At 38.9% G+C, this 25,685-nt stretch overlaps 1 protein-coding gene across 1 annotated transcript in view; it reads right to left on the reverse strand.

Moving 5' to 3' along the window:
* kalrna (kalirin RhoGEF kinase a) overlaps positions 1-25,685 on the reverse strand; it is a 203,067-nt gene that overhangs the window by 24,038 nt on the left and 153,344 nt on the right. The window contains exons 36-49 of the mRNA XM_079822059.1: positions 20,928-21,043; positions 19,782-19,848; positions 19,313-19,416; positions 19,169-19,238; positions 18,997-19,083; positions 16,251-16,343; positions 16,107-16,157; positions 15,884-15,961; positions 13,728-13,913; positions 10,042-10,213; positions 9,723-9,943; positions 6,280-6,536; positions 3,663-3,798; positions 996-1,058 (exon numbers count right to left, since the gene is read on the reverse strand). Coding sequence (XP_079678185.1) covers positions 996-1,058; positions 3,663-3,798; positions 6,280-6,536; positions 9,723-9,943; positions 10,042-10,213; positions 13,728-13,913; positions 15,884-15,961; positions 16,107-16,157; positions 16,251-16,343; positions 18,997-19,083; positions 19,169-19,238; positions 19,313-19,416; positions 19,782-19,848; positions 20,928-21,043 — 1,701 coding nt within the window. The remainder of the gene's footprint in view (positions 1-995; positions 1,059-3,662; positions 3,799-6,279; positions 6,537-9,722; positions 9,944-10,041; positions 10,214-13,727; positions 13,914-15,883; positions 15,962-16,106; positions 16,158-16,250; positions 16,344-18,996; positions 19,084-19,168; positions 19,239-19,312; positions 19,417-19,781; positions 19,849-20,927; positions 21,044-25,685) is intronic.

Genomic DNA, 25,685 nt, shown 5'->3' on the forward strand with positions numbered 1-25,685 from the left:
AGATTTAGCATTTAGATTTAACATTTAGATTTAACATTTAGATTTAGATTTAACATTTAGATTTAACTATTTAAAATATCTCTAAGTTGACAAATATTGTTGTAAATGTGCTAAAAAAGTGACCGCCAAAAATTCATACCAGTTTTTTAAACATAGTTTGAAGCTAAATGTGTCAAAATGTTGCTGTTATTTTCAGCGTGAGCCGCTTTACAAACGGCGCCCCATAGGCTTGAGGGTGAGTAAATAATGGGATCATTTTCATTATTGGGTGAACCATCCCTTTAATGAGTAATACCAAAAACAAATAGGTATCACCTCTTTCTGCTCTAGAACAATCACAAAGAAACACTTTTAACCTAATTTGATGCAAAAATATATGATACTTCTGTCAGATTGTTGCAGATTGGCCACTGACTGAACACCCTGGCTCCAGTAAGAACTTTGAGGAATTAAACATGCACTCACCGAGATCATATGACATTTGTGACTTTGAGACATTGATTACAGTATAAGCTAGTATTTCTTCCTGAACATTGCAAAATCTTTTCACTGGGGTTGAGGCCCGTTCACACTGAGAAAGAGAACTATAACGATAACTATATTAGCATCCACATCCACTGGGAATAACGTTGTATGTCAGACAAGAGCTCACGCTTTTTAAAGTCGGGTGAATTCGGATTGGCTGTCAATGTATTTTATCGTTCTTTTAGAATTAGAATAGAATTAGAATAATTATTCAAAAATTAAAGTTACAGTTATCGTTATTATCATCCTTGGTGTGAATGGCCTTTTATATCAATCACTCCACACAATTAGTTCAAATAATAACTTACCAACAACAACTTAGGTGCAAATAAAATGTAAAAAGGGGTTCACATATTTCTTTACTATATTATTTACTATTCAATTCAGTTTATCAAAAATAATACTCACAAGAAATAAAAAAAAAGATATAAAAACTACTGGGCAGCATGCATTGAGATCAGTATCTCTACCTCCATACTAGTTTTGGGGTCTAGTTCATCCTCACAATCGGACTCGTCTGAGCTGCGGGACTCCTGCGGTTCAGGTTGAGAGAGAAAAAATGTTACACACTCACAAGTTCAGGAATACAGAGGGACGGAGTTTACGGTCCGACAGAATCCCAGGACAAAATGACAGGAATACAACAATCCTTATGTTTTTGAAATTTACTACTTATTAATATCATTGGATTTTTTTTTCACCATAATCAAATGGATTTTTTTTATCCTGTAGTATTTTACCAAATAAAAATAATGATAATAATAAAAAAATGTATAAATCAAATTTTTGGAAGCTTTTTCCCCGCCACTTAATAAAAAAAAATAATAATAATTGCGACTTTTTTTTCCTCACAAAAACTCACAATTACGTTTTAAAAAGTCAGAATTGGGAGATATAAAGTCCAATTCTGAGGGAAAAAAAAGAGACTTATTTTTCTCAGAACTGCGACTTTATTCATTTCCAGAATTGCAAGATAAAAAGCAATTACCTTTTTTTTTTTTTTTTTATCCTGTGGCGGAAACAAGATTCCATACAAATGTTTATTAATTTATTGAGAAGTACTGGGATCTTTAATAAAAATACTAAAAAGTCCTCCCCAGCCTGTATTGTAATACAGTATATATTTATAGTCATGAAATTGTTAGCAGATGTTGTAATCATTCAACTTTTCTAATTAAAATATATAATGGATTTTTAAAAGATGAAACAAAAGCTGATATTTGAAACAATGTGTGTTTCTGTCAGTGTCATGCTGTCATTGGACAAACGCAATTGGGGGAGTGACGTGTCTAGTGTTTATTTCCACACAGGTGAAGATCACACACGCACACACACACACACACACACACACACACAAAATCCCTACCCGTAAACCTACCCATCAAAGGAAACATTCTGCATTTTTAAATTTTTAATAAAACATTGTTCAGTATGTTTTTAAAGCTATTTGAAATATGAGGACATATGAAATGTCTTCATGTTTCATGTTTACATCGTAATACCAGTGTAATACCTGTATCATTATACAAATTTATGTCCTCATAAATCACAAAAACAAGCACACACACACACGTGGGGTTTTCATGTTTTATGGGGACTTTCCATAGACAAAATGATTTTTATACTGTACTAACTGTATATTTTCTCCACTTACACTAACCCTTTTGTCTCCCATAATGTAGGGTTTACCAGGACACACACACACACTCACACACTCACACACGTTTGTTTTTGTGAAATGTGAGGACATTCCATAGGCGTAATGGTTTTTATACCGTACAAACCGTATTTTCTATCCCCTTACACTGCCCCTGCCCCTGAACCTACCCATCACACACACACACACTGCCCCTGAACCTAGCCCTCACAGGAGACTGTGCAGTTCACTTTCTGTGAAAAAAAACTCATTCTGTGTGATTTATAAGCATTTTGAAAAGTGAGGACATGGGGAACGTCCTCATATTTCTCCCTCTTTTTGTAATACCTATGTCATTATACACATTTGTGTCCTGATATTTCACAAAAACACACACACACACACACACACACACACACACACACACACACACACACACACACACACACACACACACACACACACACACACACACACACACACACACACACACACACACACACACACACACACACACACACACACACACACACACACACACACACACACACACACACACACGTTTGTTTTTGTGAAATGTGAGGACATTCCATAGGCGTAATGGTTTTTATACTGTACAAACCGTATTTTCTATCCCCTTACACTGCCCCTGCCCCTAAACCTACCCATCACACACACACACACACACACACACACTGCCCCTAAACCTAGCCCTCACAGGAGACTGTACAGTTTACTTTCTGTGAAAAAAAAACTTGTTCTGTGTGATTTATAAGCATTTTGAAAAGTGAGGACATGGGGAACGTCCTCATATTTCTCCCTCTTTTTGTAATACCTATGTCATTATACACATTTGTGTCCTGATATTTCACAAAAACACACACACACACACACACACACACACACACACACACACACACACACACACACACACACACACACACACACACACACACACACACACACACACACACACACACACACACACACACACACACACACACACACACACACACACACACACACACACACACACACACACACACACACACACACACACACACACACACACACACACACACACACACACACACACACACACACACGTTTGTTTTTGTGAAATGTGAGGACATTCCATAGGCGTAATGGTTTTTATACTGTACAAACCGTATTTTCTATCCCCTTACACTGCCCCTGCCCCTAAACCTACCCATCACACACACACACACACACACTGCCCCTAAACCTAGCCCTCACAGGAGACTGTACAGTTTACTTTCTGTGAAAAAAAAAATTGTTCTGTGTGATTTATAAGCATTTTGAAAAGTGAGGACATGGGGAACGTCCTCATATTTCACCCTCTTTTTGTAATACCTGTGTCATACCCATGTCATTATACACATTTGTGTCCTGATATTTCACAAAAACATGCCCACACACACACACACACACACACACACACACACACACACACACACACACACACACACCTCCTACTCACTTTCTCAGTGACCTTGCTGCTGAGAATTTCCTTTGGCTTACGCAGTCCATTCTCAACTTTTATGTCACTTTTGAGGGGAGCACTGTCCTTCTCTGCACGCTTGCGAGCGCGAAGCGTGTTCCACGAGAGAGATTTCCTGTTGTGTCAAAACATCAAGTTGTCAAACCCACACACGCTGGTGGAAATGCAAATCTAACAGCGAGGAAAAGCAAATTAAAGGGCTTGAGGGGGAAAATTATTGCAGGAGGGAAATAGGGAAGTCCAAAAAAAGAAACGGCAAACAGCAAGATACTCAGTGTTGTAAACCTATTTTTAACATCATCCAGTTCCATTTATAGATGAAAAGTACAGCATTGAGACGTTCTTAAGTGTGCTTGAGTTCGTGTGTATTCTTAAGTGTGCTTGAGTTAGAGTGTATTCATAAGTGTGCCCAAATATTCTTATACACTGTATATCAGTATTACACAAGTATAATGTTGTACCGTTCATTCTTCGTTTTATTATATTCAGTGCTCAGAGAAAATGTTAAGAATCTATCAGATCTTGCATTATATCTAAATACATAGTTCAAAAGTTTGGGGTCGGTAATACGCACACACACACACACACACACACCTGACCCCAAACTTTTGAATTATGTATTTATATATACAGTCAAAACAAAATGTATTCAGACACCATCAACATTTTCTCACATTATCACAATTTATTTGCTATAGTTTAGAAAATGGTAATAAAATATGACAAGAACTCGTCTTGATAATGTCAGATAACTGTGTAATGGATTACAATCAACCAATCAGCTGTCAGCTTTAAGTACACAATTAGATAAAACCAATTCAATGACCAAGCAATGCTTAGTTTTGTTCAGTCTGTGGTGTGAAAGGTCACATTAGCAATTTAAGAAAAAACACTAAAGCAAAACATGCTCAGGTCAAAGTGTCGAAATAATTTTGATCCCAAATTTTTTTAAATCAATTTTACTGGTAGTCACCGAATGAATAATTTTTGGGTATAATATGTCACAGTTTACTTTATTTAGCTATCCTCACTTTCATAAATGAACTATAGTGTCCTGCACACACTAGTAAAATATTATATCTGGTGTCTGAATAATTATTGGTTTGACTGTAAATTTAGATATAAAATTAAATACACACTTATATATTCTATATATACTTTTATTCAGCAAGGATCCATTAAATTGATACTGACAGTAAAGAATTTATGTTATAAAAATAGTTTTTTTTTTTTTTTTTACTTTCTATCAATGAAAGAATCCTGAAAAGAATGTCTTACAGTTTCCCCAAAATCATTTAGCATCACAACTGTTTTGTTGATAATAATAACATTTTTTCTTAAGCAATAATTTCTAAAGGATCATGTGAAACTGAAGACTGGAGTAATGATGCTGAAAATTCAGCTTTGATCACAGGCATTTTAAAAAATATTCGAATAGAAACAGTTAATTTAAATTGTCATAATATTTTACAATATTAGTGTTTTGTACTGTATTTCTGATCAAATAAATGCAGCCTTGGTGAGGCTTCATTCAAAAAAAAAAAAAAAAAAAATGGAACGGTAGTGCACACAAATCTACTTCCTTACACCATGGTGGACACATGGTTTGTGTGAGAACAGCAATCATTCATATCACAGCTTCACACACAAACCTTTACTGTCAAGGACCAGAGAGGTTAGTACAAACGCAAAATAAGTTCTACACACTACATTACGAAATAAAACAAAGACATAATACAAATAATATGCACCACTTCTACACTGCAAACACAATGAAGGATTTCTTGTACTATTAGCATTCATTTGGCACTATTATTTTATATTAAAACAAAATTAAAGCAGTCCATTTGACTACTAAGCCGTGTTAAGTCATGCGCATGTCAAAATTTTATTTTACATATTTAATATAATACATTTCAAATCATTAGTTACACTACAACATTGCAACTGTAGTTCTATTGCACAAACCTGACTTCATTAATAAAGGTTCACTTAAATAGTGCAAAGGGCTTTTTTACAGGAATGTGCTACAAACAGTAAACAAACCAACAGTATTTACAGTAAATGGCCAACATGTGATCCTGTAGAAGAAAACAAAAGAAACGTCTATACAAAAATACAATTAAAACAAATACACAGTCTATAAAAAAAATTGCCATAGACAACAGTATATTCTCCGTCAGGAGAAACAGGCCAAATCCTTCACAAGGACTTTTTTTTTCTTTTCACACACACACAAAAACAAAAGAAAAATATCAACAAAAAAAACAAAGAAACAACAAAAATGGTGTTAGCAACTGAAATAAGTGTCCAGACGTGTCCATTTCCACACTGATGTAAGATTCTTCACAAATCCTCAGTCTACAAAACAACAACGACGTGGCTTCGCTAAAGTCCTTTCAACATTTATCTGTTTGTTTTAAACTCTTAGCCCAGAAAAAAAAAGCTCAAGAAGAAAATCAAATCTTCCCGTGCAAATTGGTCCAAAACATCCGGGTTAGTTCCAACAGAATGGGGTGGGGGTGTTCAAAAACGGGCGTGCAGTTAAAAAAAAAAAATCCAATCATAGCTCCAGTTAGTATTGACTGACACTTACTTGATGTTTGAGTCTGCAGTAGTGTCTATGAGGGGTTTAGCGAGGGGGCCCAAGATGTGTCCCGGCACCCAGCCCTCTGCGGCTGGTGATTGGCTGTTAGCGGGTCGATACACCAGGTACATGTTCTGCTGGTTAGTGGCCAGTATCTGCACCGTCTCTCCCTGCGTGACGCAGATCTCGTTCTCTTTCAGTGCATTATAGTCCTGAGTCACCATCAAGGAGGACGACGATCCGTTACAGCCCACACCGTCAAACGGCTGTAAGAAAGACACGTGGCAAACAGAGAGACAATACACACACACACACACACACACACACAAAGATATACATGGTTAAAACACTTAATATGACTGTGAATACTCAAAGTTTTAGCTTAATATCCCTGATCCTCTCTCCAACAATTTCACTTAAACTTCGAATTGTGATTTATATCACTGCATAAAGTCAACATGAAACTGTATTTGCAGGCCATTTTCACAATCTAATTTCATGAATATTTCAAAAGTCTATTTTATCAGTAAGCAGGGTCGTAACATGAGGAGATTTTGCCTTTTACGGTGTGTTCACACTTGTAGTTTGGTTCACTTGGTTCATTTAGTCCGGACCGCCGACCATTCACATTGGCATTTTAACATGAACCTAAAGGCATAGGTATGGTGGCCCAGTAGTGCACAACACAACAAAATTTAAAAAGCAAACATAAATTCCCAACACAACAAAATCAAGCCAGAATACAATGCTTCCGACCACTAGGGGGCACTCGGAGAGCGGTAAAGTTAGTTTTCCTTGCCACTGTTCTATAGATTTGGCAGTCTTACAAAGATATCAATACTACCATCAGTTTAAGTATATGTAACCATTGTATATCAACACAATATTAATTCAAAATCACCTACATGCATTATAGGTGCATATTTATACTCGAGAATGCTTTGACCAGCAACCAACATCTTCCAGTTCTACCATGTGGTAATTTGTATTAATTTAAATTACTTACAGCTATAATGCACGTAGGTGATTTTGAATAAATGTTTCATGTCGATATACAATGGTTACATATACTTAAACTGATCGTAGTATTGATATCTTTGTAAGACTGACGAATCTATAGAACAGTTGCAAGAATTTGTGATGCTGTGGCTTGATTTCAATATGCTGTGGCTTGATTTCGTTGTGTTGAGACTTTTTCGCTGTGTTGTGGCTTTTTTGTGTTGTGGATTGATTTCTTCATGCTGTGATTTGATTTTGTCATGCTGTGGCTTGTTTTCGTCGTGTTGTGGGTGGCTTGATTTCGTCTTGCTGTGGCTTGATTTCGTCATGTTGTGGCTTGATTTCGTCTTGCTGTGGCTTGATTTCGTCATGTTGTGGCTTGATTTCGTCATGCTGTGGCTTGTTTTCGTCATGTTGTGGCTTGATTTCGTCATGCTGTGGCTTGTTTTCGTCATGTTGTGGCTTGATTTCGCCATGCTGTGATGTGATTTTGTCATGTTGTGGCTTGTTTTCGTCGTGTTGTGGCTTGATTTCGTCTTGCTGTGGCTTGTTTTCGTCGTGTTGTGACTTGATTTCGTCATGCTGTGGCTTGTTTTCGTCGTGTTGTGGCTTGATTTCTTCATGCTGTGATTTGATTTTGGCATGCTGTGGCTTGTTTTCGTCGTGTTGTGGGTGGCTTGATTTCGTCTTGCTGTGGCTTGTTTTCGTCGTGTTGTGGCTTGATTTCGTCATGCTGTGGCTTGTTTTCGTCGTGTTGTGGCTTGATTTCGACTTGCTGTGGCTTGATTTCGGCATGTTGTGGCTTGATTTTGTCGTGATTTCGTGGTGTTGTGGCTTGATTTAGTTGTGTTGTGGCTTGATTTCGTCATGTTGTGGCTTGATTTCATTGGGTTGTGGCTTGATTACGTGGTGTTGTGACTTTTTCGCTGTGTTGTGGCTTTTTTGTTGTGTTGTGGCTTGATTTCGGCATGCTGTGGCTTGATTTCGTTGTGTTGTGGCTTGATTACGTTGTGACTTTCGCGGTGTTGTGGCTTTTTTGTTGTGTTGTGGCTTGATTTCGTCTTGCTGTGGCTTGATTTCGTCATGTTGTGGCTTGATTTTGTCGTGATTTCGTTGTGTTGTGGCTTGATTTCGTTGTGTTGTGGCTTGATTACGTTATGTTGTGACTTGATTTCATTGGGTTGTGGCTTGATTATGTGCTGTTGTGACTTTTTCGCTGTGTTGTGGCTTTTTTGTTGTGTTGTGGCTTGATTTCGTCATGCTGTGGCTTGATTTTGTTGTGTTGTGGCTTGATTACGTTGTGTTGTGACTTTCGCTGTGTTGTGGCTTGATTTCGTCTTGCTGTGGCTTGATTTCGTCGTGTTGTGGCTTGATTTCGTTGTGTATAGATTTTTTCGCTGTGTTGTGGCTTTTTTTGTGTTGTGGATTGATTTCGTCATGCTATGATTTGATTTTGTCGTGTTGTGGCTTGTTTTCGTCGTGTTGTGGCATGATTTCGTTGTGTTGTGAACTTATGTTTGCTTTTTAAATTTCGTTGTGTTGTGCCCTGCTGGGCCACCGCACATAGGGATACGTTCACAACCTGATTGGTCTGCTTTTATGACGTATATTTCGAGGCAGAACTTTCCGAACATCCAAAACAATGCTGTGCTAAATGTGCTCGTTGTATGTGCGTAGCTACATATGATGGTATTTTGACCATCTGAGAACTCGTGAAGAGCTTATAAAGTGTGTAAAGGAGTCAAAATAGTGTCAGGAATTCCTTCTGGCCTGTACCGAACTGAGATGGGCAACATCGGGACTATGACGAGAAAAAACAGGTGTGGTGTGGCACTCTGTCCTTTTTAGGGTCGCATCTTAAGACATCATGCCCTGTTTTTGGTTCGTTTACATGTCTTTCGTCTGAGTTGCATTCATATTTCAGTTGAACCGCACCAGAGTTCGCTTGGAAGCGGAGCGAGATCCATCTTTTCAGGGGTCTCGTCCGCAAGTTTGGTGGGCACCAGGGTTCGGATGCCAGCGTTCACACTTAGAACTGCACTAACAGAGCAATCGCACCAGGGTTCGTTTTAATCCAACCAAACGTGCCAACTGTGAACACGCCCTTAAAGTGCGGTCACAATTACTGTTGTTTTCGCAAAATTTAGTGAGGGAAATCCAGTCATTTCAAGGAATCCATACAACCAGCGATTTTACATGAGGGCAAACTCTTTCCACATTCAGATTGTGCATCAGGGTCAAGATAATCATGTAAACTTGCAGGATTTACCAACAGAAAGCTAGCGACTGACGCTAGAGGCTACATTCTTTAGCATTTTTAGAATGCCTGCCTGCCATGCCAGAGACGTTGGTTCGAATCCCGCTCGGAGCAGGTTGAGTAGGACCGGTTACATAAGCCACTGTAAACTCTAGTGTGCAGATGTTTAATGTTAGCAGAGATGTTGTGTCCTCACCCTTTGGTATCTGTCCGAGTCGTGGCACGGACCACCGTTGGAGGTAGATAGCTTCATCTGGGTGGAGCTCCGTCCAGACAGAGATGGTTTCTCTGCTCCGAGTGACACAGTGGAGCTGGGCCTGCTGATGGACTGACCCATTCGCCCACTGGTGGAGGAGTTTCGGGTCAGAGATTGAGAGCCGCTGCGCTCCTTCTGATACTCAATGGGTGACTGAAGAGCTGTAGATACAGTAGATAGATGGACCAATGGTTTCAATAGCTCAGCATGAGGAGAGTTTTACACATTTACGATTCACGTGGACGTGACATCATCTTACCTGACAAGAAGTTGCTCTGTAAGTCTAGTAGATCGGTGATATGCTGAACCCAGACTTGTTTAATGTCAGTGTTTGCCGCTTGCAGGGTAAAACGTTCGAATGACCCACGACACGACAGCACAAACTTACACGGATCGTTTTCAACATGCTCTTCCAGGCCGAGGAGGTTCACCTGCACACACACACACACACACACACATACACAAGTCAGTATCACACCTGGCTGTAGCTGCCAAGTAACCAGGATTGTGATCTTTAGAACTCTCAAACAGTAAAGCCAAACGTATAATTAAGTTTTGATGCAAACGCTTAGTATATGCATACAGCCAAAAGCACCACCTCTCAAAGTATACTCCACTTAATAATGTGTGAACACAAGTGCTCGGCACATGTACACTACAAACTTTCATCCTTGTTCAGTGTCTGTGCTATTATTTATGACCAATAAAAATGTCTTTGTACTTTGCCCTAAAATTATTTACTTATTTGTCCAGAAAGCTTATATCATTTCATTTTGATAATATTTTTCTATTTTTAATGCAATTTTTTGGAGACTTTTTATTTTATTTTTTTACTTATGCACCTTTAAATCACTTGATTTCATCAATAAACAATAGAATTTAAGCCATTCTTCACATTCGTTAAACTTAACTCTCTAATACATGCATAAACAGCTCAAATCAGCTTAAAATATCCCACATTGGGTCAATTTGGGTGTCTCTGACATTATATTTAATGACTTTTGCCAGTAGATGGCCTTATAAGCTCATTTGCTCCTGTACAGAGCAAATGAGCTGCTCTGCTGGGTCCTAAAATCAGTTCTTGAGTACAAAGGTAGACGTTTTTTGGTAAAGTTTTATTATTTTTAGTTTTAATTTTGAGCATTTTTTGGTTTTTCTATGTATACTGAAGCATTCCTCGCATTCCATTCATTCCTAAGGGGGTCAAATTGACCCGCAAGGTAAGGATTTGTTACTTTTTTTATTATAACCACATAAACTCCTCAAATCCAGTAAATGTTTTTGTGTATTCGTGGTTCAAGTGCGACAAAACTCCTAAGGTCTTGGACCACTCAGATGAACACAATTTTTTTTTAAATGACCCGAGGGAAGGATGAGGGACTACAGTTGCAGGTATCTTTTAGGGCCCTGATATACTCAGGACTAAGGCTGTGTTCACACTGCAGGGCTTAATGCTCAATTCCGATTTTTCGAAAAAATTCGATTTTTTTGCAAGGCTGTTCACATTTCCAATTAAATGCGACCTTTTGTGATCTCCTGTGTGAACGTGAAATGACCCAGAAGTGACCCGCATGCGCAGAAGAGTACTCAACGGTCAACGACGTCACTTGTTGTTTACGGAAGTAGCCAAATATGGGTGTCAGCATTGGAGTTCGTTTAGCTTTATTAAAGTTATTTTCGCAACGGAGCCAGCACCATTACAACCTTCTCATGTTAAGAAGAAAATTAAAAAAGAGGAGGAGAGCAAGGTTTTTTGCCATGGCGTTTTGTGGAGCAGTGGTAGCAACGTCGGTACAGAGAAACGTGTGAGTCGCAGCCAGGAGTGGTGGGATACTGATGTGAGTGGCTTTACTGATACCGAATTCGTCAGTAACTTCAGAATGACCAGATCCACCTTCAATTATGTTTGTGAGCGCCTTCAACTAACTTTGTCACGGGAAGAGACACGTCTGCGGCGGCCCATAACAGTGCAGAAACGCGTTGGAGTTGGAGTGTATTGGCTAGCAACAGGTGCGTACTTCTTTTATTTATAGTTGTTTATCTTCTCATTCCCGCCTACTTCAACGTACAATGATGACGTTTGTCGCGTATCAACGACGTGCGGGTCGGATACATGTGACCTGGCAGTTCAGACTGAAGACGCATTTCAAAAGATCGGATATGTATCGGATTTGGACCACATACCCAAGTGGCCTGGGTCGCATTTGAAAAGATCGGATCTGTGTCGTTCAGACTGTCATGAAAAGATCAGATACAGGTCGCATAAGGGCAAAAAAATCGGAATTGGGTCGTTTCAGCCTGCAGTGTGAACGCAGCCTAAGTACCTTTTTGTTTTTTGAGTAAAGGTAAAAAGAAGTTTGAAATACCTTTGCAGTGGTATACTGTTAGCGAACATCCTGACTCTTATATTTTGTAAATTTCCTACCATAAATATATATAAAAAAATATTAGTAGTAGCAATATGCATTGCTAAGGACTTCATTTGGACAACTTTAAAAGGCGATTTTCTCAATATTTAGATTTTTTGGCACCCTTAAATTCCAGATTTTCAAATAGTATCTCGGCCAAATATAATCCTATCCTAACAAACCATGCATCAATGGATTCAGCTCTCAGATGATGTATAAATCTCAATTTAAAAAAATTGACCCTGGTATTGTGGTACATGGTCACATTTATGTATATAGCAAAATCGATTGCTTTAAAGCAAGCAGCATTGCAGTATTATAAAAAAAAAAAACAGTGTCAGTGATGGGGCAATCTTCAGAATCGGCTGTGGGGTGGAGTTTGCCGTTGAACTGGTTTGAGATCATGCATGTGTGTCGTGTCTGTCTGTCAATGGGAGGAAGCCACGCCCAATTTTGGAGCTCCCATTCCGTTTTGAAGTTCCCATCCCCATTTGGAGATCTCCAGGCTGCAGAGCTATACCCTTCGCAGCTTATTTGGTTCACTATATTGAAAGATCTGAAAAAAAAACAAAACCCATACATTTACCTGCCCAAAAACCCTCCCCTCAAAGAAATCAGGACAGAAGTGGACAAAAGAGACGGATTAAAACACCAGGTGTTAGCGGTTATGTGTCTCTCTCATCCACTTGTGATCCGATTGACCAAAACGCATCTTAATACAAGGTGTAAACAGCGCCGAAGTGTGTTCGAACTGAACAGAAGCAATGATCCAGAGAAGATTTCCATGTCAAAGAAGGCAGAGTCCCAGAGCAATATACCTATTACGTTACGGACCAATAGTAGTTCAAAGGTGTTTACCAGCCTTTCGCAAGCTGTTTTGAACTCCAAACAAACTTAATTTGGCTTAATCTGGATTTAGTTTGAATTAATTTCACACATCTTTGTCTTCAATTTCTCTTGAAGCATGTTGCGGCCTTCAACATAGGATCAGGGGACGAGATATTCTCCATTCATTCTATCCAATCCAACTCACGACAAAACCCATGGAATGGTCTGCAGTCTATATGATAACTTTACTGAATAACTGTAAAGAATTCATCAAGTGCACCATCGCACAGAGAAAGAGTACTCTTAAAAAACACCAAGTATAATTAATTATTGAGTAATGAATGATCATGTTAAAACTCAGGGGCATTTGTTGCATATGAGTATGCGTCATCTTGCTTAGTCCATTTACATTTGCTCATGGAAAAAAAGATGAATAAAGATGTAATTATATTTGGTTGGTAATATATTTGCACTTGCAAGTGTCCAAAGACGTACTGTAGGTGTGTTCATCATCATGGGGGTGGTTATGGAGTGTGGGCACCCACCGACAGAAACATAAATCGCCACCTAGGGTCTGTTTTGACTGTGAAACAACAGCCCATGGCATGGTTGCCACCTTGCGGAAAAAACTAAATCGAACACACCCTAGCATTCACGTAATAAACTTTAAGCAGTGAACAAACTCTATGACTACCAGTGGTGCAGTTACCTTGATGCTCTTTTTAAACTGGTATCCTGGTGTGGACGAGCCTTTGCGTAAGAGCTCGCTGAAGATGACGATCTGTTCAAACAGGAAGACCCTGCGCTCTTTACTGCGGGACAGAACGCCAGAATCCTGCTCCGTCACAAAAAACGTCTCCTGCTGCAAGAGCTTCCCCTGACTCGTCAACTTCCCCTGAAGTACACAAACACACAAACTCATCAGTCTGAGATAGTTCATGTTTCAATGAACTTGCTTGTTTTGATACATTCAAATGAAAATAAATAGATGGCACAAATTATGGAGGACTGTTAAAATGCTAAATTTAAAATTGGGTTAATGGGGTAGTTCACCCTAGAGACCTGCATTGCACACCTGGAGCGCGTGTAAAGCCTCGGATACACGAGCCGACGGTCGGCCGTCAAGCAGTGTCGGGCCGTTTTTGAGCATTGGCTCTAGTCTTTGCCGATTCAGCATGTTGAATCGGTGCGAGAGAGAACTCTGATTGGCTGTTCAGTTTAGCGAATGAGTCCTTGCACGAGAATAAAAGCGAGCAAAGAAGTGAAGACGGTACAGAAAGTAGGCTGTTATCATTTTACATCATGTTACCTGAGCATCCGAATGCACAAATATTTTCATAATAACAACATGAGCCAACTGGAATGAAGAAATTGATCATCATGATTGATAGTCAAAATGGTAAGCAAGCGTTGCTTTGTTTACGGCTCGTATATCTGCAGTCCTAGTTTCTGTTTTCCTTTTTGAATGACGAAAATAGACTATTGATATAGACAGTTATCTCCTTACACCCAGGTGCAGAGCGCAGTGCTAGTTGACAGTTTTAGAGGGAAAATCTGCCCTAACTGCTGGTCTAGGATCAGTTTTCTCTGTAAAAGTTCTGCACGCTTACAAATCCTCTCATTATAGCTAACAATGTGTAGAATAAATTATTCATTGTGCAGTGTAGACAGCTGAATTGATGACAATGGAACTGAGATGAGAGACAGCTTTTTAATGATTATAAAGGGTTCGAACTTTGCGTGCTTTGTCATGGCAAATCATGCATGTAGTAGCCAATGCTTGCTTTTCTGTTAAAATTAACAGTGGTTTGTGAATGTAGATGCTTTAATAAAAAAATATTTATCGGTAGCATTTATGCTGGGATGTGGAGGTTGTGGCAAATCATGCATATTAGGTGACACATAATATGGAAAAATCCGTCCTGCGCAGGTCTCTAGTTCACCCAGAAATTACAATTGTGTCATCATTTACTCACCCTCATGTCGTTCCAAACTCATAAGACTTTTGTATATTTTCGTACCACAAATTAAGATATTTTAAGGAAACTTGAGAGATTTCTGTCCCTCCCCATCAAAACTTGAGACATTGTAAACGTAATCCAATTGAGCAGTTTAATCGAAGTCTTCTAAAGAGATCACTTTATATGATTGGGGAAAGGTGGGGAAAAACGCCTTAAGGACTGTGTAACTTTTCTGTGAAACAAAAGTTAAGTGTCTAATGACAAATTATAAACCAAGTATGAAAAATATCCATCTTACTGTTAAAAATGATATCACTTAGCGTGAAATCCGTTTTCTCTCACGTACGTCACCAGTGTAAGCTTTGCGGTCAAAACTTCTACATTATTCTGGTCAACGTAGTCCATAGCAACAACAAAAACGTATTGTGATTTTATCTAGTGGTTATTTTGGGAAAAATAGTTGGGGGGCCTTTGACCACACTCTACCCTAGCAGACTAAATGTAGGTATTTAATCTCAAACATTGATCAACGCACATAGAGCACATGAAATACTATAAATGGAACCTCAACTATACAAGCTTGACGCACAAGAACAAAACCTCATTGGTTTTTCTTGCGGAAACTCGAACGTGCATGTTATGAGCAAGAATATTTACATTTACCATATTTAATGAGCTCTATGTATGTGCAAAATCTTGACAATCACATTTCTCAGGTTTCATTCAAATATCTTAATTTGTGTTTTAAAGATGAACAGAAGTCTTTTGGTTTGGAACAACATGAGGGTGAGTAATTAACGGCAGAAGCACACCCCTTAATCATGGTAAAATCACTGTAAGCGTGTACATAACTTTATTGTTTGATGAAAATTCAGAACGAGTAAAGTAAAGCTGTTCAGAATACCTCGTATCCCTGCAGTCTTCCCAGATTCATCATGTCGTTGCACAGCTTGGGCACCTGGGACATCAGGTCTACTGCTTTCTGTTACAGAGAAAACCAACAAGAACATGCATGACCTTTGGGTACGAATCAAAACTGCTTCAAATGTTTTTTTTTTTACAAAAATCTAATATGCAATCACCTATTTTTTTTTAAAAAACTGAGCACTTTAGCTTCATTTTTTTACCTCTATATCCTGACAATCCAACCCTGCCTTCATGCTGTACTTCAAGAAGTCCTTAAGCAATAAAATAAATTATACACATTAATAAAACGTGATTATTTATTACTGGTATCAATTGCAGCATCAACATTTAATTTTCTACTGTACCTTTAATAAAAGTTGGTATTTAGTAATTCTCTGAATGGGTTTAATGAGAAAATCACTGATACCCAGCCTTGAGTTGATGTCTTGCTGAATCCCCTGTGAGCCAAAACAGACACATGAATATAAACTTGTAATGATACATAATTTATTTTTTATTTTACAGAATGCTGCAGAAATTAGTCTGAAAACTCGGGAAATAAGTTAGCATTTTTCTGGTTGCGTCATTCCAAAGTCAGTGAGTTTTTGGTAAATGCTTGAAATAAGGTATGTGGTTAACACCAATTTCCATTTGAAATACACCAGTAACACCCACTCAGAAAAAAAAAATGGTTGTTAAAAAGTGGCTAAATGGCACTACAGAGGCCGAAAAAGAAAAGTCATCTTCTCACTAGTCACTCTTTTACAGCCTCATTGTGTTTGTACTCATGCTCTTTTTAACAAATTGTAGAATTTTAATGAAGAAACATTTCGAAAGCTTAGTGTTGATGTGTCGTTGAAGTCATGCGGTCGCGGTGTAGTTCATTTATAGCCTGACTTTAGCTTTTTACCTCTGCCAATTATATTTAGGCTTAAAGTTAAAAGTTGTTTATTTGTGAAAATTATCTTGATGAACAAAACATGCAAGCATTATAAACTTTTGTTGGTCTCAGAGCTTATTTTTTGTAATAATTTAAAATCCTAAGGAAAAATGCCATTGGCTTTGCTAAATGGCATGGTGATGCCATTTAGGGTGATGCTAATGTCGCCTTCACGTGCTATCAGACATTCCCACTTCTCACTTCTGAAGTCATGATTATGAGACGACTGTTGACAGAATGAATAGGAATCATGGAGGACACCAGGTTTATTCTCTCTCATTTTGGGGGGGAATTTTATCAATGCCAAAATGTATTGAAGATATTTAATTTTGAATAAAATGTAGAGTCTGTATAGTTAGTTGACAACCATATAAACATTCACAGCGCTATCTAGGATCATCAGCTTGCTGACATTTCTGTATTTTTCATTCAAATACAGGCTATTTTCGCTGTGTATAAAATATACAATATGCTTCAAATGGTTATGTAAATATGCAGTACTTTAACGATCAAGGTGATTTAGCTGTTGTGGCCCTGTTTACACAAGTGCGTTTTCGTTTTAACACAATGTTTTAAAGGTCCCGTTCTTCATGATCCCATTTTTCAAACTTTAGTTAGTGTGTAATGTTGCTGTTAGAGCATAAATAATACCTGTAAAATTATAAAGCTCAAAGTTCAATGCCAAGCGAGATATTTTATTTGACAGAAGTTCCCTTTCAAAGCCTACAGCGAACGGCCGGTTTGTACTACATCCCTGTACATCCTGCTTTAATGACGTCAGTAGAACAGTTTGTTGTCTAACTTCCGCCCACAAGAATATGCGGAAAATGGGGCGTGGTCTTGTTGCTCCCTCGTGGAGAAGAGGAAGTGTTGCGTTCGGTTCGGTTCGGTTCGGTTGCGTTTGTCGCCATGCCGTTCAGACGCTGTTATTTTCATCCCGGAGTCAAATCACCTTTTTTTGCCCTTCAGGGGCTGTAGTTTGAGCGCGTTCATCTCCCCGTTATGGTAAGAGGCGTGACCTTTCCGGGCAACGCGTGTAAGCTGCTGTCGAATCACAACACGGGAACCGCTGGTACAATCAGAACTCGTTACGTGTTTCTGAAGGAGGGACTTCATAGAACGAGGAAATTCTCAGGCCGTTTTGAGGACAGTGAAAACAGCGGTATACAGATAAGTCAATTGTGTGAAAAATAGTTTGTTTTTTTACACATGAAACATGAACACATGTTATATTGCACACTGTAAACACAATCAAAGCTTCAAAAAAACACGAAAAAAACGGGACCTTTAAAATTAAAAGGAGCCTCGTCCATACTGGTGTTTCCACAAAACTACACGACCAAAAACACATGTCACATGACCATTCATGCACACTGGCCATGTATGTACAAGTGTAAACATTTGCCTCTTGCGCATGTAGAAAGTTTATAAAATTGAACTGCCCAATGGCTGCTAAAAAGGACCACAAAGTCAGCAAAGCTGGCGGGTATCAAAATTATCTCCAAGTTTCCCAGTAGTAAATCCGACATAAGGGGGTGTTCATGTCCAATTTCTGACTGTGGACGTTTTCACACCTGTGAACCATTTACTTTGTTCCGAAACAAGGATTAAAAGGGTTACAATGTTGAGATTTCTTCTTGGTTCGGTTCGCTTTCACAAGGCAACATTTCTAAAAAGGACCAAAATGTGTTAATACGAGTCAAGTGTGAGTAAACTCTCCTCTCATTGGTCAGCGATTCGTCTCATAGCAGTCATGATTGTGGCTTTCTTTGTAGCTGTCATTATATTACTTTATAATTCTTTTGCAAGAATATTGTGATACCTCATGGTTCGTTGGTCTATTGGGTCGGATTGCATTTCGGATTGCATTTTCATAAGCAAACTGCTCCAGAGTTAATTTTTTAATCGGGTAGAGACCACCTCGTTCAGGTGATCTCGGACTGATTATTTTGGCGCGGATCCAAGTGTGATTGGTGTGTTCACATATGCCAACGAAGGAAGAAAATGGACCAGGTTCTGAAACAAACGCTCCAAATGAGCCAGATGCGAAAACGCCCTAAAACTCATATTTACAATAAATCTGATAGCATGTGAAGGCAGCATAACTTCCAGGCTGGCCTACAAATATAAGCCATCCCTGCAGCACTCTATTGCAGTAAAGTGTGTCTTACCTCGAAGTATGAATCGTATTCAGCAACAATGTATTCAGATTTGGGTTTGTTCTGGCAGTAAACCACATACATGTGCAGCCTCCTCTCCTACACACACAGAAACGGGAAACACTTCATGAGCAATGCCTTTACACCGTTAGAGAATCAGACCTGATGTCAATCACATACTTACATGTTTACTGAACAGCTCAGGCAGTTTTTCTTGATCTTCAAGACATTTTTCCAGTTCACCAACAAAAAAACTTCAGACAGCAATAGAAACACAGAATTAGTTTCAGTAATTTTCCAATAAGTGGAGCTAATGTGAGACACTTACTCTTTGTGCCAGTCGTAGATTTGGTGAATGTTTCCAAAGACAATCTTATCTTTTCCCTTCATATGATCGGGAACTCCTTTCTCCTCTATTCTCTTCATAAACCCCTTCAGAAAATCATTACATATACATGAGTCACCACCCGAAACAGTTGATAAAAGCAACAGTAATTCACATGACCGTCTACAGCGGCTGTAAATGCTGATAAATCAACACTAGGATGACACTCGAGTAAATAATGAAACACTGATGATGTAATGAAAGTGCAAATGAGGAATATGCAAATAGTTTTTGATATATTCAGACAAACTGAAAAAGGCGAAAGAAGAAGGATAAAGGACAAGAGAGTGCTTTAAGATGATATTTTCATGCTAATGCCAACATATGTCATTAGTCACAGCATTATATTATGATGTTATGTTATACTGTCAGGATGTCAGCTATTTTCTTTTAGTTATTAAGTTGTTCTTACCTCAACCACGATACCCAAATCTTTCACATAGTCTTGTTCTGTCTGGATTAATTCATTCAGAACAAACCTGCAACAGAAAATACGTACAATTGTTATTAAAGATTTTTGAACAATAACAAAACAACTAATCTATAAAATGTGTGTCAAATGTGTGTTCCCATTAATACCTTGGATCAAGGCCATAACCATGTCTTGGGGCAATTTTTTTTTTTACATTTTTTATATAGCATTAAGAAACAGAACAGTGAACGAAATTCTAGGTCTAATTCTAGTTGGGAAATAATCATTTTAGGACTATTTACAAATAATATTTGCATTAATTTGCATCAAAATATAGATAATATATTTCAGATTCTTCACATGTATGTGCGTAGCTATATATGATTGTATTTTGACCATCCGAGAACTCGTGAAGAGCTTATAAAATGGAGTCAAAACAGTGTCAGGAATCCCTCCGTCCCACACACAAACCAAGATCTTGTATTCATATGCTGCATTTTCACACTGTACATTGCTAAACTCTGGGTTAACGTTCGTGTTTGCATATTTGCTGTGTCAGTGTCATTGAGCATGAGACCTGTTTACATAAAGCCTCTGGCGTTGCGCATCCTCATGTTATATATTACCAACTGTATTATCAAGTTTATCCTAAAAGGAATTAAACTGAAAAATGGTAAGAATGAAACGGTCTCTTCTTCATTCCAATTGAAGTTATTTTATTTTGTGTCACCATTTGACATTTTACCCCTCAAACACTGAAACTACTGTTTATACAATGCTCAGCATTTCCATGACTGTCCAAAGCACATGAATATGAGGCATGTGATTGGCTGTCGATTGCTAAGCATCTAGTCGTAATATTCTTGCAGAACTTTATTTCACTTCACAGGGTTAACAGTGTAAAAGCGGTGCTCACCCTGCTTCGGCGCAGGGTTCAAAAACCCAGGTACCCTAAAAACAAATTTGTCTTCACCTAAACATAACTCTAAAATCTGGTTGTTTCAAAATAACCTACGTTACATTAGCAGCAGGGACTAAGCCCCACAAACAACCTGCGATTTGCTCTCTATGACCTGGAATCAGACCTGTGATGTTTGTAGATTTACTCTTAAAACAACCCAAATGAGTGTCGAGCGTGTCTCTTACATTCGTCCACGCAGTGCTTTGGCTTTCTGCTCCAGCTCAGGGTTTCTGGGTGGAATGGGGCTTTGCTCTGCTGGGTTCACCGGGCTGAATCCTGGGTATGATCCTGGCTCCAGCGTCTAGGGCAACAGAGACGAGACAAACACAAATACAAAAGACTCCAGTCAGTTTGACAGTCTGTATTTAGAAATGCCAGGCCTGATGTGGGAGAACAATCACAGCAATTGAATGTTTTATGTGTGACACGGCCCTAAACTTCCTCACCATCAGAGCTGCTCAAGAGATTCTAAAGGGCAGAAAAGGGCACTCCGGGACACAGAATGAGCCGTAATATCCAGCACTTTGGCAAGTTTGGAAGGCTTTTATTACTTCATTCCCACAAAAGGCTATGCAAGGTATGACAGTTAAGGATGAATAAAATGCAAATGAATGCATATGATTATGAACTAATAAAAGACATCATGTGAGCCTAATCAAAGCTGACTGTTTACTTTCAGAATTCATGTCTTATTGCAGGGTCTTATTTCAAACCTGTCCTGAAGGACACCCAGCGATGCATATTTTGTTTGTCTCCCTTAAGGTAAGCTCACACTACACGACTTTTGACTGGATTGTGCAATCACAGACAGATTTCCGGATGTCTCGCGTTAATTTATGTGAGACTCTTTACGTAGCCTCTTGACCAAATGTCTTTGTGCGCCTCATCAGCATTGTGTTGTTTAGTACGTGTGCTGCTATGACAAGACAATGACAGACTACATAACACCAATTCAGGTACTATAGTCTTAGGCAACGTTCACACTGTCGGTCCAAATCAGATTTTTTCTAAAATCTAAAGATCTAAAATGAGTTACATCCACATTATGTTTTGCAACTGTTCAGATCCGATTTGTGTGTCCATGCCGCTCTTTAGTTTTCCGAAATACACTATATTGTCAAAAGTTTTGGGACGCCTGCCTTTACATGCACATGAACTTTAATGACATCCCGTTCTTAATCCGTAGGGTTTAATAAGGAGTTGGCCCACTCTTTGCAGCTATAACAGCTTCAACTCTTCTGGGAGGCTTTCCACAAGGTTTAGGAGTGAGTTTATGGGAATTTTTGACCATTCTTCTAGAAGCGCATTTGTGAGATCAGACACTGTTGGACGAGAAGGTCTGGCTCTCAGTCTCCGCTCTAATTCATCCCAAAGGTGTTCTATCGGGTTGAGGTCAGGACTCTGTGCAGGCCAGTCAAGTTCCTCCACACCAAACTCGCTCATCCATGTCTTTATGGGCCTTGCTTTGTGCACTGGTGTGCAATCATGTTGGAACAGGAAGAGGTCATCCCTAAACTGTTCCCACAAAGTTGGGAGCATGAAATTGGTAAGCGGAAGCATTTCCTGAAGCAGTTCCTTTCACTGGAACTAAGGGGCCAAGCACAACCCCTGAAAAACAACCTCGCACCATAATCCCCCCTCCACCAAACTTTACACTTGGCACAATGCAGTCAGGGAAGTCCTGTTCTCCTGGCAACTGCCAAACCCAGACTAGTCCAACGGATTGCCAGACAGAGAAGCGTGATTGGTCACTCCAGAGAACACGTCTCCACTGCTCTAGAGTCCAGTGGCGGCGTGCTTTACCCCACTGCATCTGATGCTTTTGCATTGCACTTGGTGATGTAAGGCTTGGATGAGCTGCTCAGCCATGGAAACCCATTCCATGAAGCTCTACACACTGTTCTTGAGCTAATCTGAAGGCCACACAAAGTTTGGAGGTCTGTAGCTGTTGACTCTGCAGAAAGTTGGCGACTTCTGTGCACTGTGTACCTCAGTATACGCTGACCCCGCTCTGCGATTTTACGTGGGTTTATAGCTCAGGTGACAACCTATCACAGTGCCACGCTTGAGTTCACGGAGCTCCTGAGAGCGACCCATTCTTTCACAGATGTTTGTAGAAGCGTCTGCATGCCTAGTGCTTTATTTTATACACATTTGGTCATGGAAGTGACTGGAACACCTGAATTCAATGATTTGGAGGGATGTCCCAACACTTTTGCCAATATTGTGTATCTGCATTGGTTTCTATGGCAATGACATTCCATTGGTAGGCATACGGCAAAAACAACAACAACCGTAACATGGAGGGGTTTGCAATACAGATGTTGTCTTAATTACAACATGACAATGTGTAGTTGCCGCACTGGACTCCTGCGCCTTCTGAGGCAGCGATGAGCGGCTTTATTCTGTGCTGTCGTCTCCACCGGTTTCAAAACACGTCTCCGTTATTTTGTCACTTTATGCTTGTCTGGCACTTTGCAACACCACAACCTTGTTTCTGCAACAACTTTCAGCATGTTTCCAATAACAGTGCCTGAAGTGTTTACATTTTCTGTGGCGTGAGAAAGTCACATAAACCATGCAAAATCTGATCAGAGCGGTCAGACTGAAACGGATTTCCAGAAATGCCATTTGAATAGCATTTCAAACCACATATAAATGTAGCTCGATACGGATTTGTAAAAATCACATTTCATGAGATTTTTTGCTTTTCACACTTGCTAAATCTGACTTCTGACTCAATCGCATACACACAAAAATCGGATTTGGACTGACAGTCTGAACATAGTCCTGTAGTGTAGTGTGAGCTTGCCCTTATTTGACACACCCAATTCAGGTCTTGCGGTCTATGAGCTGATGAGTTGAATCAGGTGTGTTAGATGCTGGAGACTTCAGTGTTGGATGCTGGAGACTTCAATCTGCAGTGCTGCGGGGACTCCAGAACAGGTTTGAAAACCTTATTAGTCTTATTGGACACAATTGGACATTGTAATACAGGTACTATATTTTTCAGATTATACTATGATACTATTTATTAGTATAAGAAAATATGATTTTTTTTTTTTTTCAGATGAATGCCTCTAAACCAAGTTTCAGTTTAAATTCCGGAGGCGCTGGGTCAAAATTTGGGTTGTGGAACAAATTAAAGGAGTAATTTGTGTGCAAAACAAGTCAAGCTCAATCAGTAGCATTTTTTTTTAATAAATAACACATCCCTCGTTTTTTTATTTTTTGAAAAATCAAAAGCAACTTATGTACTTGTATGAAAGTGAATGAGGTAAAAATTTTCAAAAATTGAAAAGTAGCTACATTAGATATTCTGAATGCGGCTTTCTAAATGTTGTACAATTGGATATGGCCTAACTTTACACAAAAAAGCTCAATAAAGCCACATCCCTCCACTAAAATTATATTACATCTTTTTTTTATCTTTATTTTTTTTTTTACTTTAATGGATTGGCTCCATTTACTTCCATACTAAGTGCCTCATTAAAATCCCAAATTGTGCTTTTTTAAAAGAAAAGGAGAAATTATTTTTCAGAATAAATCAACAAGACGCAACAAATTCTGTCGATTGAGCTTAAAGGGATAGTTCACCCAAAAATGAAAATTATCCCATGATTTACTCACCCTATAGTCATCCTAGGTGTATATGACTTTATTCTTTCAGACAAATAAAATCAGAGTTATATTAAAAAATGTCCTGACTCTTCCAAGCTTTATAATGGCAGTGACTGTTGTGTCATTTTTGAAGTCCATAAAAGTGCATCTATCCATCATATAACTCTTCCACACGGCTCCGGGGGGTGGCGTGTTTGTGTAAAAAAATATTCATATTTAAAACTTTATAGACTAAAATAACTAGCTTCCGGCGGTCAGCGGTACGCAAGTCAACTTGCACTAAAAGAGTAACCCTTGACCCTTGAACCCTTGACGCATGCGTAATGACGAATGCAGAAGCGCAGAGGATAGAGCAAAACACCGGTCATGAATTAGAGTCTAAAATGAGAATTTTGAAAAGAGAAATGGCTTTTGATTTTGGTATTGGTACAAGGATTTTGATATAAGAGAAGAGGGGCTTGAGTTTGTTGCCCAGCACGATCCACGAGAGGCGTCAAAGCTTGAGATGCTCATGCACATCGCCTCAGGGGTTATTCTTTTGCGTAAGTCGACCTGCGTACCGCTGACCGCTGGAAGCTAGTTATTTTATTCTATAAAGTTTTAAATATGGATATTTTTCTTACACAAACAAGCCACTTCAGAAGGCCTTTATTAACCGCCCGGAGCCGTGTGGAGCAGTTATATGATGGATAGATGCACTTTTATGGACTTCAAAAATGACCCAACAAGTCACTGCCATTATAAAGCTTGGAAGAGCCAGGACATTTTTAATAACTCAGATTTTATTCATCTGAAAGAATAATGTCATATATACCAAGGATGACTTGAGGGTGAGTAAATCATGGGCTAATTTTCATTTTTGGGTGAACTATCCCTTTAACTTTATATTCCCAGATATGCCACTAACATAACTAAAGCCACACAGGTGTGGAAAAATAATAATATATAATAATCTCATGTGATTCGATCAAACCCTAATGTGATTTCTCAGTACAACGGTTTCATCCGTCAGAAAGTAGGGGCATTTTATACACACAGCAGCTTTAAATGGGAATTGAATCTTTGAGTAGATCAAGCTGATGGCCAATGACAGAAACATGCTCTTAAACACAATGACTGCACTACATAGCACAGATGAGCATGTTGACATTCAACACAAATCCTATAAACACGGTCAAGTGCACAGAAATATTAAAACAATAAACAGAGCAACACAGAACAAAAGACACATTGACTGTTTTATTGGTGCATGTGAGACTAATGCAGATTATCTCTGTAGTGCAATATATGCTCAAGAGTTAGTGATTGTCTTAGAGCAAGAG

The sequence above is a fragment of the Gobio gobio genome (genome assembly GCF_949357685.1).
Source record: "Gobio gobio genome assembly, chromosome: 7".
Classification (NCBI taxonomy): Eukaryota; Metazoa; Chordata; class Actinopteri; order Cypriniformes; family Gobionidae; genus Gobio; species Gobio gobio.